Here is an 18,313-nt window from a genome sequence, read left to right as displayed (position 1 = left end):
TATCCTTTACAAATAAGATGCTTTCACCTGATTTTTCCTTAGATTGGCTTAACATTTTTAGTAAACTGAACAGTGGATATGATTTTTTGCTAATACAATTTGATTCTCAATTCTTGTGATCTATTACACTTTAAAAGTATTTTTCTTCCTTGAAGATTTACTCTAAAATTACATTCTCTTAAACAACTTCTTAATAAAATTAATGTGCAATATAATGTTGTCATTTCAAAGACATGAAATGTCTTTGTGTGTATAAGACTGATGGATTCAGTCTTATACACACAAACTTCCTAGAACAAAGGGAGCCTCCTTACATCTCTCTAAAAAAATGTAATGTTAAAATGTATTATCTCTAAATATAAAACCATATTACTTTTTTATTTAAACAATATTTTATTAGCCTTTTGAGTCCCAAATATATGATTATTCTTAGGATATGCATGAAGAACATAATGCAGGTGCTATCTAAGATTAAGTAGGTAAGCATATACCTCGTGTTTCTGAGTACTAGTGGGAGAGACTTTCTTGCATATCTTCCTTGAAGAAATAATTTGTGTAATCTTCTGAAGGAAGCACTAGGGACAAGACCTGCAGTGGAGGTGGAGGTCAGAGATAGTTGAATGTTCTTGTTCTTGTGTTGCCTGTCGGCTCTTCTAAAGCATCTCTACTTGAGACATTTATAAATGTAACTGGAGGTAAAACAGGCATCTATAGCCACGTGTGGTCAGGGGGGAGAGTAATTCACAAATAGATAATGAATCAGATGACATAACAGCCTTTTTCCTGCCTCTTATTTCTTGTATAATTTTACTTCCTTAGGAAAAAAATCTGCAGTTGTTTCATTTTCTTCCTGTTTGACTGTAAATACTTTGCAGCTGTTTTATTGTTGTTGGGTTTTTTTGAATAAAATAATTGGAATTTTGAGAGAACATTCTTTTAAGAGCAATTGTTTGGTTCAGAGCACAGGAGGAAAAATATTAAAAGTATAAACAAAAGTTTTCTAGAATAACTGAATTGACAGAACTATTTTGTCACTTGGTTTTGAAGTTGATTATTCTGAATGATGTGTAGTATCTACCACTCTGGCAACTGTTAAAATAAACAAAGCTCCCTGAGGCAATAAAGATAATTTAGAATGTACTCAGTGGAAATGGAGGTTCTAAACATTTAAGACACTGTCTCCCAGGCCATTAATAGTGAGATGTTGTTTGGCCTTGCTAAAGTGTGTGAAGGAAGTAGGAGGTCACATCTTGCTAAAAATTCTGCTCTGAGAGCACTTACCTTTAATAACATCATCTAAAGTTATTACCTTCAACTATTATGGAAGGGTAATTAAAGTGTGCATAAACCTTTCCATAGTCATAGTGTAGTAACAGGGAAGTTATTATATACCAGTATGTATTACAACACAAGTATTTTTATAAGTGTCATATGGCTATCTTAACAATTTTATATTTGCAAAAGAATTTTTTCCCTTTCTATATTGACAAACTTTAAATTGTCACACTCAAATCTACCATTCTTTTTACTTGAGAGTTTCTCCAAACCTACATGCCACCTTTTCATCTTTAGTGAATGAAATCCATTAATTAGGTGAGCCCAGTTGTTTACAATTCAAATGGCAACATTGATGTTGATAAAGTACTTCAGTGATGACTTGTCTCAGTTTGGAATTGTGAGCTCTCTAGGCCTGGCACAGTCTTTTGTTTGGGAAATTACTGTCAGCTATTGTCATCCTTTAAGGGAAATTTTCATATAATTTTGGATTGCTAACCCAGGTAGGAATAATGGAAACTATAGTGCATGTGCAGGTAAAAAAATATTTTCCCCTTTGAACACATTGATCTGCATTTTTAAAAATTGCAGTGTCAACAGTAAAATTCTTGAGACAGAGGACACTGCCCTGGTGTCTTGACTATCCATGAGAAGTGTGGGGTATCAGGGAGTATTGTGCCTCCAGAATCTGATAGCTCGTTATGAAGAGTAATGAATATGCAAGAAGTGTCTCTGCATCCTGAACAAAAGGTAGCAACACACCTAAAGATTTTCTTGCTTGAGTGTGCCTATTGACAAGTTCAAAAGCACATTTTGCCCTAGAAGTGGTTAACTCACTTAGACATAGCATTCAAAGTCCCCACATGCTTGGGTAATTCCTGGGTAGTAACTTCACACCTATGATAAAGCAGAGAATTCAACAATTGGCCACTGTCATCAAATGCTATAATTTCAGATAAAAAAAATGAAGTTGGATTTTTAAAGGAGGCTTAAGTTTTTTAAACTTTGTATTAATCATCTATTGCTTCATACAAATTATCTAAAAGGGAGCACCAACAGATAACAACAGAAGGTAAAGGAGGGAGTGGAAGTCACACTAACTCAACCAAGGATTTATCTGAAAGTACAACTAAATAGTGGAGAAACATTTTGTAGCTTAAAGCAACAAACATTTTCTCAGAGTTTCTGGGAATCAGGAATGGCTTGGGCTCTCTCACAGGCTATAGTCAAGGCTTTGGATAGGGTGCAGTCTTCCGAGGACCCGCTTCTAAGCTAATTCATGTAGCTGTGGGATGGCGAGGGCTGAGTAATGGCTAGGGACCTATTTCTTGCCACATGAGTCTCTTCACTGGACAACTCACAGCCTGGACCTATCTTCTCTCTGAGTGAGCAAGAGGAGAGGCAGAAGGTCAGCAGGACAGATGCCACTGAGTGCTATCCTGATACTTTGCTCACTAGTAGTGAGTCACTAGTTCCAACCCACACTCAGGAGCAGGGATTAGTCACTGGTATGGCAATCAAGAGACAATTACTAGGGGCAATTTAGATGATGCCTACCACTGTGGGACATTCTTGGCCTTCTTTTAAAATTCTGGACTTTGCTAAATATAGTGGTAACTAAAGGTTGTGATGTAGACAGGTAAGGATGAGAAGCAGTGGTAAGGCCTCGAAATATCCTGATGACAGGCCTCGAAATATCCTCCCAGGCTCAAACCTTAGCCAGTTCCTTGGCGCTGCTTTCTCCTCATGCCTTCTTTTTCATGTGTAAGGGCAGAATAAAATAGTATCTGTAAAGGTAATACAGTAATACTATGAGTTAATATAAGTGCACAGATCAGGGCTTTACACATAGCAAGCACTTTGGTGTAAGTCATTAGTGATATAAAGCCATAGCAAATAAGTGCACAGTGAATGCCATTTCAAGTGATCAATTATACAAGTTCTACTTCTCTCTTTACCCAGAAATACAAAGAATTAGGTTATTTTGATGCACAATACAAATCAATATTAAAAAACACTTAAGGCTATAAACAAAGAAACATTTCTTGGTTAAATGGTTATTTTGGGCAATCAATTGTGATGTTTCTATGCTACTAGCAATGCTCTACACCTGAATAGTCTAATTTCATTTTTAGATACCCTCACATCTTTTTCACTTCATTTATTTATTCACTGTTGATCCTTTCATGAGCGTGAGCACCTCCTGGACACAGAGCACTAGGCACTGGACATAACAGACATAAGCATAGACATAAACATGAGACATTAAATGAGGGGTGCCCTAGAAGATGCACCAAGGAGGGAAATGCACTTCTCTTTAGGGGAGGTCATAGACATGACCAACTTCCCTAAGGGGAAACACGTTAGTTGTGTGGGAATACGCCTGATGGAGGAAGGACAGGAAGATATTCTAGTGGGAGGGAGGAAATTGTGCCTGCCACATCTAAAGACAGGAAGCAGCCGGGCAGATACAAGATGCTGGCTGTTGAGCTGGGCAACAGCACACAGCACAGAATGTGCATTGGTGGAACAGAAGCTGCAGAAATAGGCAGGTCTATGACCTTGAACTGAGGGTAAGAATCATCACTTGATTGACATCTGAGAGGAAAAGCTGCCACCCTCTGATCCCTTGCAAGGCCTGCATGATCTGACCCAGTCCAGGACTTGGCTGCATACTGGGCCACCCATAGGCTGTCTTGGGTAGGTCAGACAGGCCAGTTCTGCTTCTGCTTTAGGGCCTTGGCTTGAGCCACTGACTCTGGCTTTTGCTCTGAGGTCTATTTTGTCTGATATAAGTATTGCTACCCCATCTTTCTTTTTGTGTCTGTTTGCTTGGAAAACTTTTTCCATTCCTTCTCTTTCAAACTGTGTAGATCTTTTGTTCTGAGTTGGGTCTCATAAATAGCATATGTGCGGATCATGTTTTCTTTTCTTTTTTTTTAATAGTTTTTTTATTAAATTCTTGTTCAAGTACAGCTTTCTGTCTTATATTCCCAACCCTGCCCACTCCCCGCCCCATGCTCCCCGCCTCCCTCCCATTTCCACCCCCCACCCTTAGTTATTGTCCATGTGGCCTTTATACTTGTTCATGTGAGTCCATCCCCTTTTCCCCTATGATTCTCTCCCCTCTCCCCTCTGGACCCTGTCAGCCTGTTCCGTATTTTCATGTTTTCTTATCTATTCAGCTAGCCTTTGTCTTTCAATTGGAACATTCAATCCATTCATGGTTAAGGTTATTTTGATAGGTACTTATTTGTTGCTATTTTTATGGTACCTGTCTTTCTCTCTCTCTCTCTCTGTCTCTCTCATCTCTACCCATTTCTTCTCCTTTTTATGGGAGTCTCTTTAGCATCTCTTAAAGTGCAGACTTGGTGGAGATGTACTCTTTACACATCTTTTGTCTTGGAAGCTCTTTATTTGCCTTCCATTTTATTTATTTATTTATTTATATGTTATTGATTGTGCTATTACAGTTGTTCCATTTTTTTCCCTTTATTCCTCTCCACCCTTTACTACCAGCATTCCCCCAGCTTAGTTCATATCTATGAGTTGTACATATAAGTTCTCTGGCTTCTCCATTTCCCATACTATCCTTAACCTCCCCGTGTCTTTTCTGTGTGTAACGTTTTATGCTTTTTGTTTCCTGTAACTTTTTCCCTATTCTCCCTGCTGCCCCTCCTGGCTGTTAACTCTCCATGTGATCTCCATTTCTGTGAATCTGCTCCTGTTCTAGTTGTTTAGCTTGTTTTCGTTTTTTTAGGTTTGGTTGTTGATAGTTGTGTTTGTTGTCGTTTTATTATTTGTATCTTTTTATCTTCTTTTTCTTAGATAAGTCTCTTTAACATTTCATATAATAAGGGCTTGGGGATAATGAAGTTCTTTAACTTGACCTTATATGGGAAGCATTTTACCTGACCTTCCATTCCAAATGATAGCTTTGCTGGATAGAGTAATCTTGAATGTAGGTCCTTGCCTTTCATGACTTTGAATACTTCTTTTCAGCCTCTTTTTGCCTGGAAGGTTTCTTTTGAAAAATCAGCTGATAGTCTTATGGGAACTCCTTTGTAAGTAACTGTGTCCTTTTCTCTTGTTGCTTTTAAGATTCCCTCCTCATTTTTCATTTTGGGTAATGTAATTACAGTGTGTCCTGTTGTGTACTTCCTTGGGTCCAATATCTTTAGGACTCTCTGAGCTTCCTGGACTTCTGGAACTGTATTTCCTTTGCCATATTGGGGAAGTTCTCCTTCATTGTTTTTTCCAATAAGTTTTCAATTTCTTGCTCTTCCTCTTCTCCCTCTTCTGGCACCCCTATGATTTGGATGCTGCAATGTTTAAAATTGTCCCAGAGGTTCCTGAACCTCTCCTCATTTTTTTGAATTCTTGTTTCTTTGTTCTATTCTGGTTGACTGTTTATTTCTTCCTTCTGGTCCAAACTGTTGATTTGAACCTCAGTTTCCTTCCCATCACTGTTGGTTCCCTATATATTTTACTTTATTTCACTTGTCATAGCATTCACTTTTTCCTCTGTTTCGTTCCTATACTCAACCATTTCTGCGAGTATCCTGATTACCAGTTTTGAACTCTGCATTTGATAGGTTGGCTATGTCTTCATCACTTACTTGTATTTTTTCTGGAGCTTTGATCTGTTCTTTTAATTGGGCCATATTTTTTTTTGTCTCAGCATGCCTGTTACATATAAGGGGTGGAGCCTTAAGTATTTACCATGGTAGGGCAACCCAGTAGCTTTGTTGTGGCACTGTATGTGGAGGAGGGGTCCAAGAGAGAACAATGGTACTTGCTCAGCTCTCAGCCAGGTTTCAGTCACTTCCTCCACTACCAACAAATATTTGGTTCCTCCAGTGCTGATTCCCAGGTGGGTGGTTTTGTGTACATTCTAGGACCCTGTGGAACTTTCCAATGAACTCTCCTGTGAGGCTGGGAGTTCCTCCTATTGCCACAACCCCCACAGTTTTTTTTCAGTCAGAGGTTTTGAAGGTTTATTTCACTGCACTGGAACCCTGGGTTGCAAGGTCTGCCTCGGTCCCCAGTTGTTCCTCCTGGTTTATCTGCGTGCAAACATGGGACAACTCACTACACCAGCTGCTACCTTGCCATGAGTCTTCACCCCAGCTGCCTGTCTCTGCCCCTCCTACCAGTCTGGATGAATGTTTCTTCTTTAACTCCTTAGTTGTCAGACTTCCATACAATTTGATTTTTTGGCATTTGTGGTTGTTTTTGTTTTTAAATTTGTTGTTGTTCTTCTTTGGGTTGTGAAAGGAGGCAAAGTGTATCTACCTGTACCTCCATCTTCCTTCAGAAGTTCTCCTTCCCCTTGAAATGAAAGCCTTGCTAGATAGGGTAGTCCTGGTTGTAGGTCCTTGCTTTTCATTACTTGTAATATTTCATGCCAGTCTCTTCTGGCTTGTAGGGTTTCTGTTGAGAAATCAGTTCATAGACTCACTGGAGTCCCCTTGCATGTAACTAGCTGATTCTTCCTTGCTGCCTTTAAGAATCTCTCTTTGTCTTTAAAATTTGTTATTTTAATATTGATGTGTTTTATAGGGTACCTCTTTGAGTTCATCTTGATTAGGACCCTCTGTGCTTCCTGAATTTAAATAATTTTTTTCTTTATCAAGTTATGGAAGTTTTCTGCCATTATATTTTTCAAATGGGTTTTCTATTCCTTGTTTTTTTCCTTCTCCTTCTGATATTCATATGATGTGAGTGTTGTTACATTTCACATTGTACTGAAGCTCCCTTAAACTATTCTTATTCTTTTAGAGTCTTTTTAATTTTGTTGCTCTGACTGGGTAGTTCTTTCTACCTTGCTTCCAGCTTGCTGATTCAGTCCTCTGCTTCATCTAGCCTGATATTAATTCTTTCTAATGCATTTTTCATTTCAGATGTTGTATTCTTCATTTCTTCCTATACCTTATTGATAGTATCTATGTCCTTTTTTCATGCTGCTATAGTTCCCAATAAGTTCCTTGTAGTTGTCACTGAATTCCTTGAGTATCCTTATAAACTTTATTTTGAATTCTATGTCTGATGGATTTCTTGCCTCATTTCATTTAGCTCTTTAAATGGGAAATCCTTCGTTCCTTTCAATTGAGGGTTATTTCTTTTTCTCCCCACTTTAAGGAACTTTTTTTGTTTGTTTCTGCATTTCACATTGCTTTGCGTTGCATGCCTATCTTTGTGGGGTGGGCTTCCATGGTAGGAGTCTATGGGAATCAGTGGTCTGTATGCTCTAGGATTGACCTTTATTCAGTTTATGTGTGCTCTCTTATTGTACTTGGACTTTGATTATTGATGGCTCATTTGTTGTTGCATTTTCCCCTCTGGCTAACTGAATGGGAATCACAATCCACCCCCCTGCCCAAGTTTTCTATGCAGTTGTACAGGCGCTGGTTAGCAAAGCAGTACTACCAAGAAAACAAAACCTGCTCCAACAAAAATACCCCCTTCCACATTGGAAATATCAACAGTAATTGAGCAAAGATGAATAAAGTTAGAGAGAGATTAAAAATATTATGATAGGAAAAAAGGAATATGAGATCACTAAAGGAGAGAAAAATAATTTTGAGCAGAGATAAGGAGGAGAAATAGTAAGAGTAGGGAATAGAAACAAGGCAAAGAAAGGGAGAAAATAAAATTTCAGTTGTAAGTAAAACAGGGAGGGGCAATGGTAATATGGACTAAGAAAAGGCAAGAGTATAACATGAGGTTTGAAATAAAATTTAAAAAGTATTATACCAAAGGGAACAAAATTACAGAATAACCATACCAGGGTTAGTATCAATGACAGCTGAGCCATTATTAATAAAGGTGGACAGATAATAAGAATATTATTATCTGTTGGAACACAATTGATGAAAAAGAAGTGTTAAAAGGCTTATGCAAAAGGAAAAACAATAAAACAAATTCTGAAGAGCAATGAAGTGGATTCATTCTAGCAGAGTTTAGTGTTTGCCTTCTGTCTTCTCTTTCTGGATCTGCCTCTGGCTTTTTTTTTTCTTTGAATATCAAATGAAGGTCCAGGGATGGGTCTTCCAAGTTCTGGCAGCTCCACTTGTATTACATTCACCTGTCTCTAGATGAGGCATCTATTGTGATTGGGAGGATGGGGCCCTAGGGTCTCCACTGGGAGGGAGACACTGTCCAGTCTTCTGCGAAAGTTGTGGGCATGTTCCCCCTGCCCCTGCACTGCCCATCTTGGTCTGCCCCAGCTTATTTCCAATAATGCATAGTTTCTGATGAACAAGCTGTCTGTTTCAAGGGAGAGGCCAATCTGTGTGAGAGGGTCAGCTCTTTCCTGTCTGGTGCTGATGGCATCTCTTTGTGCTAGCTGAGGCTTGGCAGAGCCCTGATTCCCTCTTGCTGCGCTGATTTCTGATCCCCTTGCTTGCTGGCTCAGTGGAATAGGGCCCTAGGAACCAGTGTATTTTTTCTCCCTGAGAGAAGTTCAAACTGGGCCCATTGGGTGTTTCTCTTTCTGTTTTTCTCTTGTGAATATGGACCCTGCAGGTTCTCTTGCTTGAAGTCCTGCAGGAGGTGTGGGCTGAGTGCAACCTTCCCTTCCCAGAGTTTGATCTCCCCCTGGGAAGGTGATTTTGTCTGGCTGTAAATAATCTCAGGTGCTCCACTCCTGCCCATCCAGTTCCCAGCCCATTGCCCTCACAGCAGATACAGTCCTGAAGTCTCCACTCTGATCAGCCTCTGGCCTGCTGGGTACACAAGGCTGGAGCCAAGAAATCCCTTTGCTGTGCACCTTTCTGATTTCTCTACCCAGCTGCACTCAGTGAAAGTATACCACAACCTCAATCCTTTTCCTTTGCTGGCAGGGCAGCAGCACACTGGGTCTCTGTTCAGCATGCCTCAGATCCCCTTTTAAAAAGTTTCTCTGGGCACTCCTACTGTAGCACTGAGTCACTGTTTGGCTTTCCTCACACACCACCTCTCCAAAAAAGCCAAAGTCTCTCATAGTCATGGCTGGCCATGGCTTGTCTCCACCCAACACAGGTGCAGATAGAATTCCTCTTTCTCTGCCACTCTCCTGGTTGGCATTTGCCACTGCAGTTATGGGTGTGCTGCTTGCTGTGTGTGTGTGTGTGTGTGTGTGTGTGTGTGTAGCCTGGATCTCCCCAAGTTTGTGTATCCAAGTCACTCCAGCCCAGGTCTGGGGGTTCTCCACACTGGGAGGGGAAGAAGCTGCAGAGCTGTGATCTTGACTAGGGTCTCTGTGCCCGAAGGTGCCCCTACTGGGGTACTTCTTACCTTCCATTTTGAGTCATCTTTTGTATTCCTTGGCTTCCAAACTTTGTATCAGCTAAGATTCTGTTGAATGATCAGTGTATTTTTCAGAAGATCAGTCACGTATCCAAGTTGGGGGCAAGAGCAAGTGGACTCAGCTTCTACCTACTTAGCTGCCATCTTCTCTCCTCAATACCATCTTATTTACTTACCAATAAATATTCTTCTCTTTTTATCATCTTCAGTGACATCTCTTCCATTGCCAATCTTACTTGATAATTTAACCCCTCATTAATCTCATTTCCCTCTATATTTCTGTAACAATTTTAATTTTTCCCACTTAATTTATGACTTATTTATGACCTGCCTTCATTCAGATATATTGGTGGTTCCATCTTGGTTAGATTTTAAGAGCAGAGACCATGCATTTCAATTCTCCATTTTTCACCACCCTCAACGTAGTAATGAACACAAAATAAATGTTCAATTTTCACTTCCTCATTGACATATCTACTTAGTGTGATCCAGTGACACTTGATGGTATCACCACATAGTTGTGTGTATCTTGTTAGCCTACCTAATTAATGTATTTTTTCCTCTTTTTGGTCTTCTCACCCATAGCTTGTGCATTCCGGTACAATGGACTCTCCTTCGTCTACCTCATCTACCTCTTACTCATCCCTCTGTTTTCAGAGCCAACAAGAGCAACAATGCAAGGTAAGAGACAGTTACCATTCTGTGCCAGTCTGAATGCATTTTCTGAGTTCTCTGGGTTTGTCTTTATCTGATGGGTTAGAGGCTGTCTGTGCAGCAAGCTGGCCCAGTGGGGACTGGGTGTCAAATATGTGAACAGCTGCATCAAGCAAAGTAGTGTGGAACATGCTGGTGATAAATGTCATTTACATAGCTAATATCCCACGCAAGTTCCATATTATCTCTAGATTAGTAAGATTGCAACACATCTGGAATGTTTTGGCTAGTTAAGACAAACTCAAAGTATTTTCAATGAAATAAGGCAGGTGACATGACAAGATTGGTACATGATCTGTATGGTAGATTGCTGGGGACAATGTGCTGGCAAGTAGAAAAAGGGAAGTCTTACATTTTTAAGCTACCTAGCAGAACTGGGTAGGAAGCTGGGTCTTAGTCTTGACTTGTTCATACATCAATTGGGATCTCTTACATATGCCTCTCATCAAGTACTGTGAGTAAGTTATTTGAGTCTGAGGGATAATTTCTCAAGCATATTACTCCAAAGCTTTATATCCCTTTCTCATTGTTCTATAAGAACCTGAAGTTGACCATATCTCCTTAAGCTTGATTAGGAAGCATGTTCTGGTTTGTAAACTTATATATTTGAAGTTCCTCCATAAGTATTAGAATTAAACCACAATAAGAGTAGCCTGTTTTTCTAAACAATGCTGTGATAAGAAATAAGGGCTATGCCAAATGTCTTAGGTGAGTGTGATGTCTGTATGTTTACACGAGAGAAAAAGGAAGCTGTTTGGCCTAACCTATGGTATGGTGGGGAAAGGCCATTGATATAGGCTTCCAGTTCATAGTGATGCCTTCTCAGGAACAGAAGCAAGGACTTGAATGTCCAGAGCAGCAAATAATGACTGTATCTTTTCCATTCCTTCCCTTTACTATTACAGTGCATTTTATGATCATTCATCTTAATAGTTATGACTGAGGATGCTATGCTGATTTTTCTGCCTCAAGAAAAATCTAAACAATAGCTCTTCTAAGTCACTAGCTCTTCTTAAATCCTTAATACATAGGTTAAAGAGGGTTAGAGAAATGTGAGTTTATACAAATCCCCATTCAAGCCCCAAAATACATTGTTTATGTGACCCCCCACTCACCTTAGCTTCTTTCCTAGAGTTCAATATAAACAGAGACATTTAAACAGAATAGCTTCTGACCTCAGAACTAGTATTAAACATACAGCCAGCTCCTAATTTGTGACTTGGAACTCATATTTCAAAGAAAGAAGGTTTCAGACACATTCAGAAGAAAGTGATTTTAAAACCAGTATCTGTGTATGTTCAAATAAATTATCTGTTGCTTTTATATCAAGGTGTCCTTTATTATTTTATCTGGAATAAGATAACTGATATTTCCCCCTTTATTGTTACGTGACAGTGCCTGCTTTGCCTTCTTCCTAGATAACCATCCCTGCCCTTGGACAGGTTGCCTCAGTCTCTGTGGGAGTGGGATATGTCAGAAGTGCATGACAGTGGTCCCATCCTTTATGCCCAAGTCCATCAGGAACTGACCATGGAACTTGTAGTTCAATGTAAAATCATGTGTAGAAAAGCAAATCCTCTCTGTATAAAGAATTTTCCTGAATTAACAAACTGTTATGAGGTCTGTGCAGAAGCAAAACATAGTAAGTACACAAATGTCTGCTGGTGCTGCTCCTAACAGGAGAGGAAGCAAGAACTGGGCTTGAAAAAGAAACCCAGGCATCTTTTCAGTTACTATCTGGAAGTAGTGCTGTAATCATTTTCCTTTTTCTTACATTTTAATGCCAAGAAGTGGGACTAACATTCAACATAGTTTCATTTATTTGTTTACAGAAATGCAGGCTGACTCTAGGAAAGGCTGTCCCACCTATTCTTTTCTGAACATGTAGAAAGCACAAGCTAGGTGTTTCTAAGCCTGTGTTTTGAAATACCTCACATTGGGCATTTCTGGCAGTGTGTGGTCGAGACCATCATTACAGCCTATGTGGAGCAGATGCACACAATGACAGATCTGGAAGAGTGACTGCAGCGTGGCTTCTCAGAGAGAAGCTGGCTCAAACACACTAAGACTTTTCAATTCGTGTTCACGCACATTTCTCATGAATTCATAAGAAAGCACATCAGCAAACTGAAAGAACTAATAATAACCTTTTCACCGCCTGCTCATATACAGGCTCTGCCTTAAAATGGCAAACAAATTTAAATTGTCCCCCAAGCTGCTCAGGCCTCTGTGGGTGTCCACAGGATAATGCACTCATGCAGACTCCTTCTAAATGAATGTGTGGTGCACATATATGAAAGTTACTCCCTGACCCTCTGCCCTCAATTTGATCTGTGGGCATTTTTTTTCCTGTGTGGTTATTTTTCCTGAAGTATATCCACAGAGGGGCCCAATAGTGGAAAAAGTCAGTGTCAGCACTGAGAAGGTGTATCTTTGGGATAGTTCTTGAGGTGCCCTAAGTGTGAAAACCCATTTTCTCCCCTGTGGTTGTTTTGGATAGGGATGTCCACTTTCTGTGATCTCAGGGGTGTTAGGAAGACACAGATCACATGAGTATGATTGAGGTTTTCCCCATACCTGGGATTAGACACAGATTTGCTGTATGGCTAGAAATGACTGTGTGGGAGATAGAGGAAGATCAGGAGCAGTTAGTTGTATATTAAAATGTTATCAAGTTTAAAAAAGGATTTGAGTAAGGACAATTGCTTGGGGGTTCAATATATTTAACTTACTTGTGAGTATCATCTGAATTGCTGAAGTTGAGAGTTGGAGAAGCTTTCAGGAATTATTAAGCATATTCCAGCAACCAGAGGTGGAATCCCTTCTACAATGTCCAGGATGGCTGGCTATGTAGTCTCTTCTTAGATACCATTGATGGATGGAGCAGCTTGTCTATATGGGAAGTCTTACACAGCTCTTTCTTGATTAGACCTGAAATCCATCTCCTTGGGAAATCTAAGCCATTGTTTCCAGCCCCAAGCTACAACAAGTTGACAGATTCTAGAAAATTGCTTTATAATAACATGAAGGGATTAATCAAAGGGGGATTTAACTAAATGATTTTGTCTTTCATTAATCTAGGATTTTAAAATTCTCATTTTTTTGTTTCAGATCTTCAAATGTGTAATTATCTCAGTAGGATGGTATCAATCAGGGTCTAACCTGAAATCAGGAACCATTCTAGATATTTTAAAAGGAGAAAATGTAGTAGAGGAAATTAATCACTAGAAGTTAAGAAAGAGCCAAGAAGTAAAAAAGAATGTTGAAGTGACTTAGCTAGCAAAATAAGAAGGTTGAGGAGGAACAGGAGGCAGTATGAGCAGAACTGAAAAACAAGGGCCATCCATTAGTTGCTAGAATCACAGGAGAAAGTTGGGAAATAGATGTTTGTAGACAGGCATTGACAGGTAGTCAGCTATTAGTTATGTAAACCAAATGAGACAGTTAGTTCCATGTTAATTGTCAATAAACTGCTCATCGCTTTCAAATGTCGGAAGGTGGGTAGCTGAGGTGATGATAGTCTTCATGGGACAAAATATTTCTAGTTACTCGAAGGTGTGATATTTCAACTGTTCCATTCAGACAGATTTTGTCTGGAGGTTCTTCCCTCTATGAGAATTTCTTCTAAAATGCTCTGTTTAGTGGGTGCTGAGTTATAAATTCAGAATTCCCTTTCAAACTGAGGCACCATTCCCAGCGGTCTATGATTGCTCACAGCAGAATCCCTCCCTAAGAACTGGTGGTAGCTAAAGGAAGCTCACAAGTGCACACACACAGGAGGAAGGCTATACCAATGACTATTCAACATGAATGCAAAGACCTCTAGTCTGGAAACTCCAAAGGGATATGCTAGCTCCAGAGCACCCCATCAACTAGGGTCCCCATTGTGAGAGCATCACAGTTTAATTTCTCCCTTCATGGAGTCCTACTGCTTTCATACTGTGAAAGGTGTTATGGCCAAGAGCACTGCCCAATAAACCATCTGCTGCGTGAATCCACCTGAACCCACCTCAGTTTCTGTTTCTGTTTGTGTCTCTGTTTTAGATTCTGTTTCAATAAACCAGACCTAGACTGGTCCTTACAGACAAAACCACTGTCTCAGACATCTGGTCAGATTGGGGAACAAATATTGATGGAAGGCAAAGACTAAGAGGGCAAGGGAGTGGAGCATGGGGGGTGAAACAGTGATCCAGAAAGAGCCTCAACATGCCTGTGCAAGGGTATGAAACCCTGCCAAGGACTGCAACCAAGGCCAGCGTGCTGTGAGTCCTGTGTGTCCTCACCTGAAACTACCTTACCCAAATGTCACTTCTTTTTATCAAGGTCTCTTCCTCTACAGATGGGGGACCCAAATTCCCCAGGGTTACTAGACTTTGTGGGATCACAGGAGCAGATATGAATTTTAAACAAAATGTAAAATTATTACACAGTACTTATTATTAGCTGTAGAAATGACATCCTTTTGAACTGGCATGAGCATACCTTTGTAGTCCCCTGCATATTGAAGGCTTTTCCCAGATTTCAAATGGATGGCCTCTCCTCTGAATTCAGATTTCTCTCAAGTGTCACCTCCTCAGAGGCAACCTCCCTAACTAAAGCTCTTATCCTGATTCCCACCTTATTTTTTATACTATGAGCCAGTTTTGTTTTTTCAGGATTTGTACCTACCTGAAATTATTTGTGTAATCAATCCATAGCAAAAGCTGGACTTGGGGGACCTCAGGCTCACAGCTATCCAAATTCTCCTCATGATTGTCCCTGCATACCTCCTTTGTGTGACAGATCCTTTCCAACTTATGGGCAAAATTCTAAGCAGTCCATAGAACTCCTCAGCTCTTACATAACAAAGTGTCTTAAGGTCACTTTAGTGCCTTAGTCAGTCCAAGATGATTATCACATCAGACAGTATACCCACACCACTGTAAAACTTAAAACTATAGAACATTATTTAACACTAAAGCTTCTCCCCTCTGCCAGTGTGTGGCAACTGCCTGGAAAGGGAGTGAGGGCCCTGGGGGTCCTTTCTGGAATGCTCTATGTGACTCTGCCCCTCCCTGCCTTCCCTCCTCCTGCCATCGGCAGGGCTGAATCTTGATAGATGTATACCTACCATAGGTCCCGGGCAGGTGGAGCACTCTCCACCCACTGGTTATGACACCCTTCAATTTTCTTGGTACAATTGGTAAAGGCTTACCACCTTTACCTTTCCCACTGTTTTTCTTGGGCAAAGTGACTTTAACTTGCTCTTGGAAAATTATTCTCTCTCTTTTCTCCATGTCTGTCTTTCTCCCCCTTTCTTTGACACACACACACACACACACACGAGCACATATACTCATGACATGGGCAACAGGCACCTTTAACCTGCCATGAGTTAGTGTGAAATTATTTTCCTTAGCAAGAATTTCACCTTTAGCCCATCAGTAAATGAATGGATAAAAAACTATGGCACATATACACAATGGAATTTTATGCTGCAGAAAGAAAGAAGGAGCTCCTACCTTTTGCAACATCATGGATGGAACTGGAAAGCATTATGCTGAGTGAAATAAGCCAGGTGTTGAAGGACAAATACCATATGATCTCACCTTTAACAGGAAGCTAAACAACAAAACAAACAAGCAAGCAAAATATAACCAAAGACACTGAAGTAGAGAACAGGCTGACAGTGACCAGAGGGGAGAGGGGAGGGAATTTCAGGGGAAATAGAGGAGGGATTTAGAGGAACATATATAAAGGATACATGGACAACAACTGAGAAGGGTGGAAATGGGAGGGAGGGGGGAGGATGGGGGGTGGGATGGGATGGGAGTAATAGACAGAAAACTGTACTTGAAAGTACAGTACTTGAAAAATAATTAAATAAAAAGTACTTGAAAATAATTAAATAAAAAAATTGGAAAAAAAAGAATTTCACCTTTAGATTTCTCAAGCCAGAGTCATGTTTCAGTGTAGTAAGTATCCTGAGCTCACAGAGTGATCTCTTTTAAACCTTTCTCACTAGGCTTGTAAGTCTCTCTACAATATCCAACTCTTTCGTCTTCTCCAGTACTCTCTTTCATATCTTCCATGGGTTGAAAGCAAATGTCTTTGTCATAGTATTCACTGGAGAATGTGGGAGAGTTTGCCACTAAAGTGTGGTCCCACTGTGGGCCTGCACTTGAAACTTAGCCATTGTATCCTGTCAGTACACTTATGTCCTGTATCTTTTTTTTTACTGTGTAAACTTCAAAATGGCAAGATTTTGCTGTTTTGTTTACTGAAATATTTCCAGGACACAGAAGAGTGCCTGTGTATTGAAGGCATTTGCTAAATATTTATGGAAAGGATTTATTTCCAGAATCAAGTGTTGTAAAAGCATTTATCAACACAGCTATAATCCAGTGCTTACCTCAACCTCTATAATAGCAAACATCACAGAACAGTATCTTCCATATACCCATATTCTGGAGACGGAAACTTAGGGTATGATAAACCATTGGATTTTGGTATTTTCAATTTGATAGAGATCAAAGGATAACAAGTAATTGAATAAATGTAATGTTTTGTGTGTTTATGTACAATGGTAAGCATCTTATTTAAGAACATACAGGTTCCCCTGCATTGCCATAAAACCTTTTGTAAGCTGAAACAATGTAAAGCAAAGAAGCAATTGCCTTAGGACACATCTTATTAATAGATGCACAAAATAAATAAAGATAAAGCACAGAAGCTCATACACAGTTCACAGCTGACAGCTTGATGCTGAGATGCCAAGTGTGGTTCCTGGGGAAGGAGCTTCGTGGGGCCACTTTCCTTGCTCAGGGTATACTCTGCAAACCAACACAGAAAGCTATTTTTGCTTTTCACCTTTTTTTGTAAAAGCAAAATCCTCTTTGGATTTCTTTTTTTTAACATTTTTTTATTGTTATTCAAGTACAGTTTTCTGCCTTCCCGCCCCACCCCTCCTCACCATCCCAGCCCTCCCACCTGCTTCCCCTGTTTCTACCCACCTTGTTATTGTCCATGTGTCCTTTATAATTGTTTCTGCAAACCCTTCACCCTTTTTCTCTATAATCTTCTCCCCTCTTCCCTCTGTTCACTGTCAGCCTATTCTCAATTTCAGTGTCTTTTGTTATATTTTCCTTCCTTGTTCATTTTGTTGATTAGGTTCCTGTTAAACATGAGATCATATGGTATTTGTCTTTCATTGCCTGGCTTATTTCACTTAGCATAATACTCTCCAGTTCCATCCATGCTGTTGCAAAGGGTAGGAGCTCCTTTTTTTCTCTCTGCTGCATAGAATTCCATTGTGTAAATGTACCATAGTTTTTTGAGCCATTCATTTACTGATGGGCACCCAGGTTGCTTCCAGCACTTGGCTATTGTAAATTGTGCTGCTATATACATTGGGGTGCATAGGTTCTTTTGGATTGGTGTTTCAGAGTTCTTAGGATATAATCGTAGCAGTGGAATTGCTGGGTCAAAAGGCATGTTTATTTTTAGTTTTCTTAGAAAATTCCATACTGTTTTCCATAGTGGTTGTACCAGTCTGCAATCCCACCAACAATGGATTAGGGTCCCCTTTTCTCCACAACCTCTCCAACACTTGTTGTTTGTTGCTTTGTTTATGATAGCCATTCTGACTGGTGTAAAGTGGTATCTCATTGTGATTTTAATTTCTATCTCTCTGACAACTCGCAATATTGAGCATATTTTCATATGTCTCTGGACCATCTGTATGTCCTCCTTGGAGAAATGTCTGTTCAAATCTTTACCCATTTTTTTAATTGGGTTGCTTGTCTCCTTAGAGTGGAATAATGTGAGTTCTTTATATATTCTGGAGATCAAACCCTTATCTTAGGTGTCATTGGCAAATATATTTTTCTATACTGTTGATTCTCTTCTTATTTTACTGCTGTTTTCTTCAGCCATGCAGAAGCTTTTTATTTTGATGAGATCCCATTTATTCTTTCCTTTATGTCCTTTGCTGTAGGGGACATATCAGTGAAAATATTGCTGTGTGGAACATCTGACATTTTCCTGCCTATGTTCT

General features: G+C 39.8%; 1 protein-coding gene across 5 annotated transcripts in view; it reads left to right on the top strand.

Moving 5' to 3' along the window:
- Positions 1–18,313, top strand: part of PIEZO2 (piezo type mechanosensitive ion channel component 2) — a 524,101-nt gene that overhangs the window by 83,363 nt on the left and 422,425 nt on the right. For all 5 annotated transcript variants that reach the window (XM_037028556.1, XM_037028560.1, XM_037028559.1 and 2 more), the window contains exon 2: positions 10,150–10,245. In XM_037028556.1, coding sequence (XP_036884451.1) covers positions 10,150–10,245 — 96 coding nt within the window. The remainder of the gene's footprint in view (positions 1–10,149; positions 10,246–18,313) is intronic.

Source organism: Sturnira hondurensis, unplaced genomic scaffold (genome assembly GCF_014824575.4).
Source record: "Sturnira hondurensis isolate 20B ecotype Veracruz unplaced genomic scaffold, ASM1482457v3 Scaffold0020038, whole genome shotgun sequence".
In the NCBI taxonomy this organism is placed as follows: Eukaryota; Metazoa; Chordata; class Mammalia; order Chiroptera; family Phyllostomidae; genus Sturnira; species Sturnira hondurensis.
Note: the sequence above shows the minus strand (reverse complement) of the source record. Positions and strands in the feature narration are given on the sequence as shown.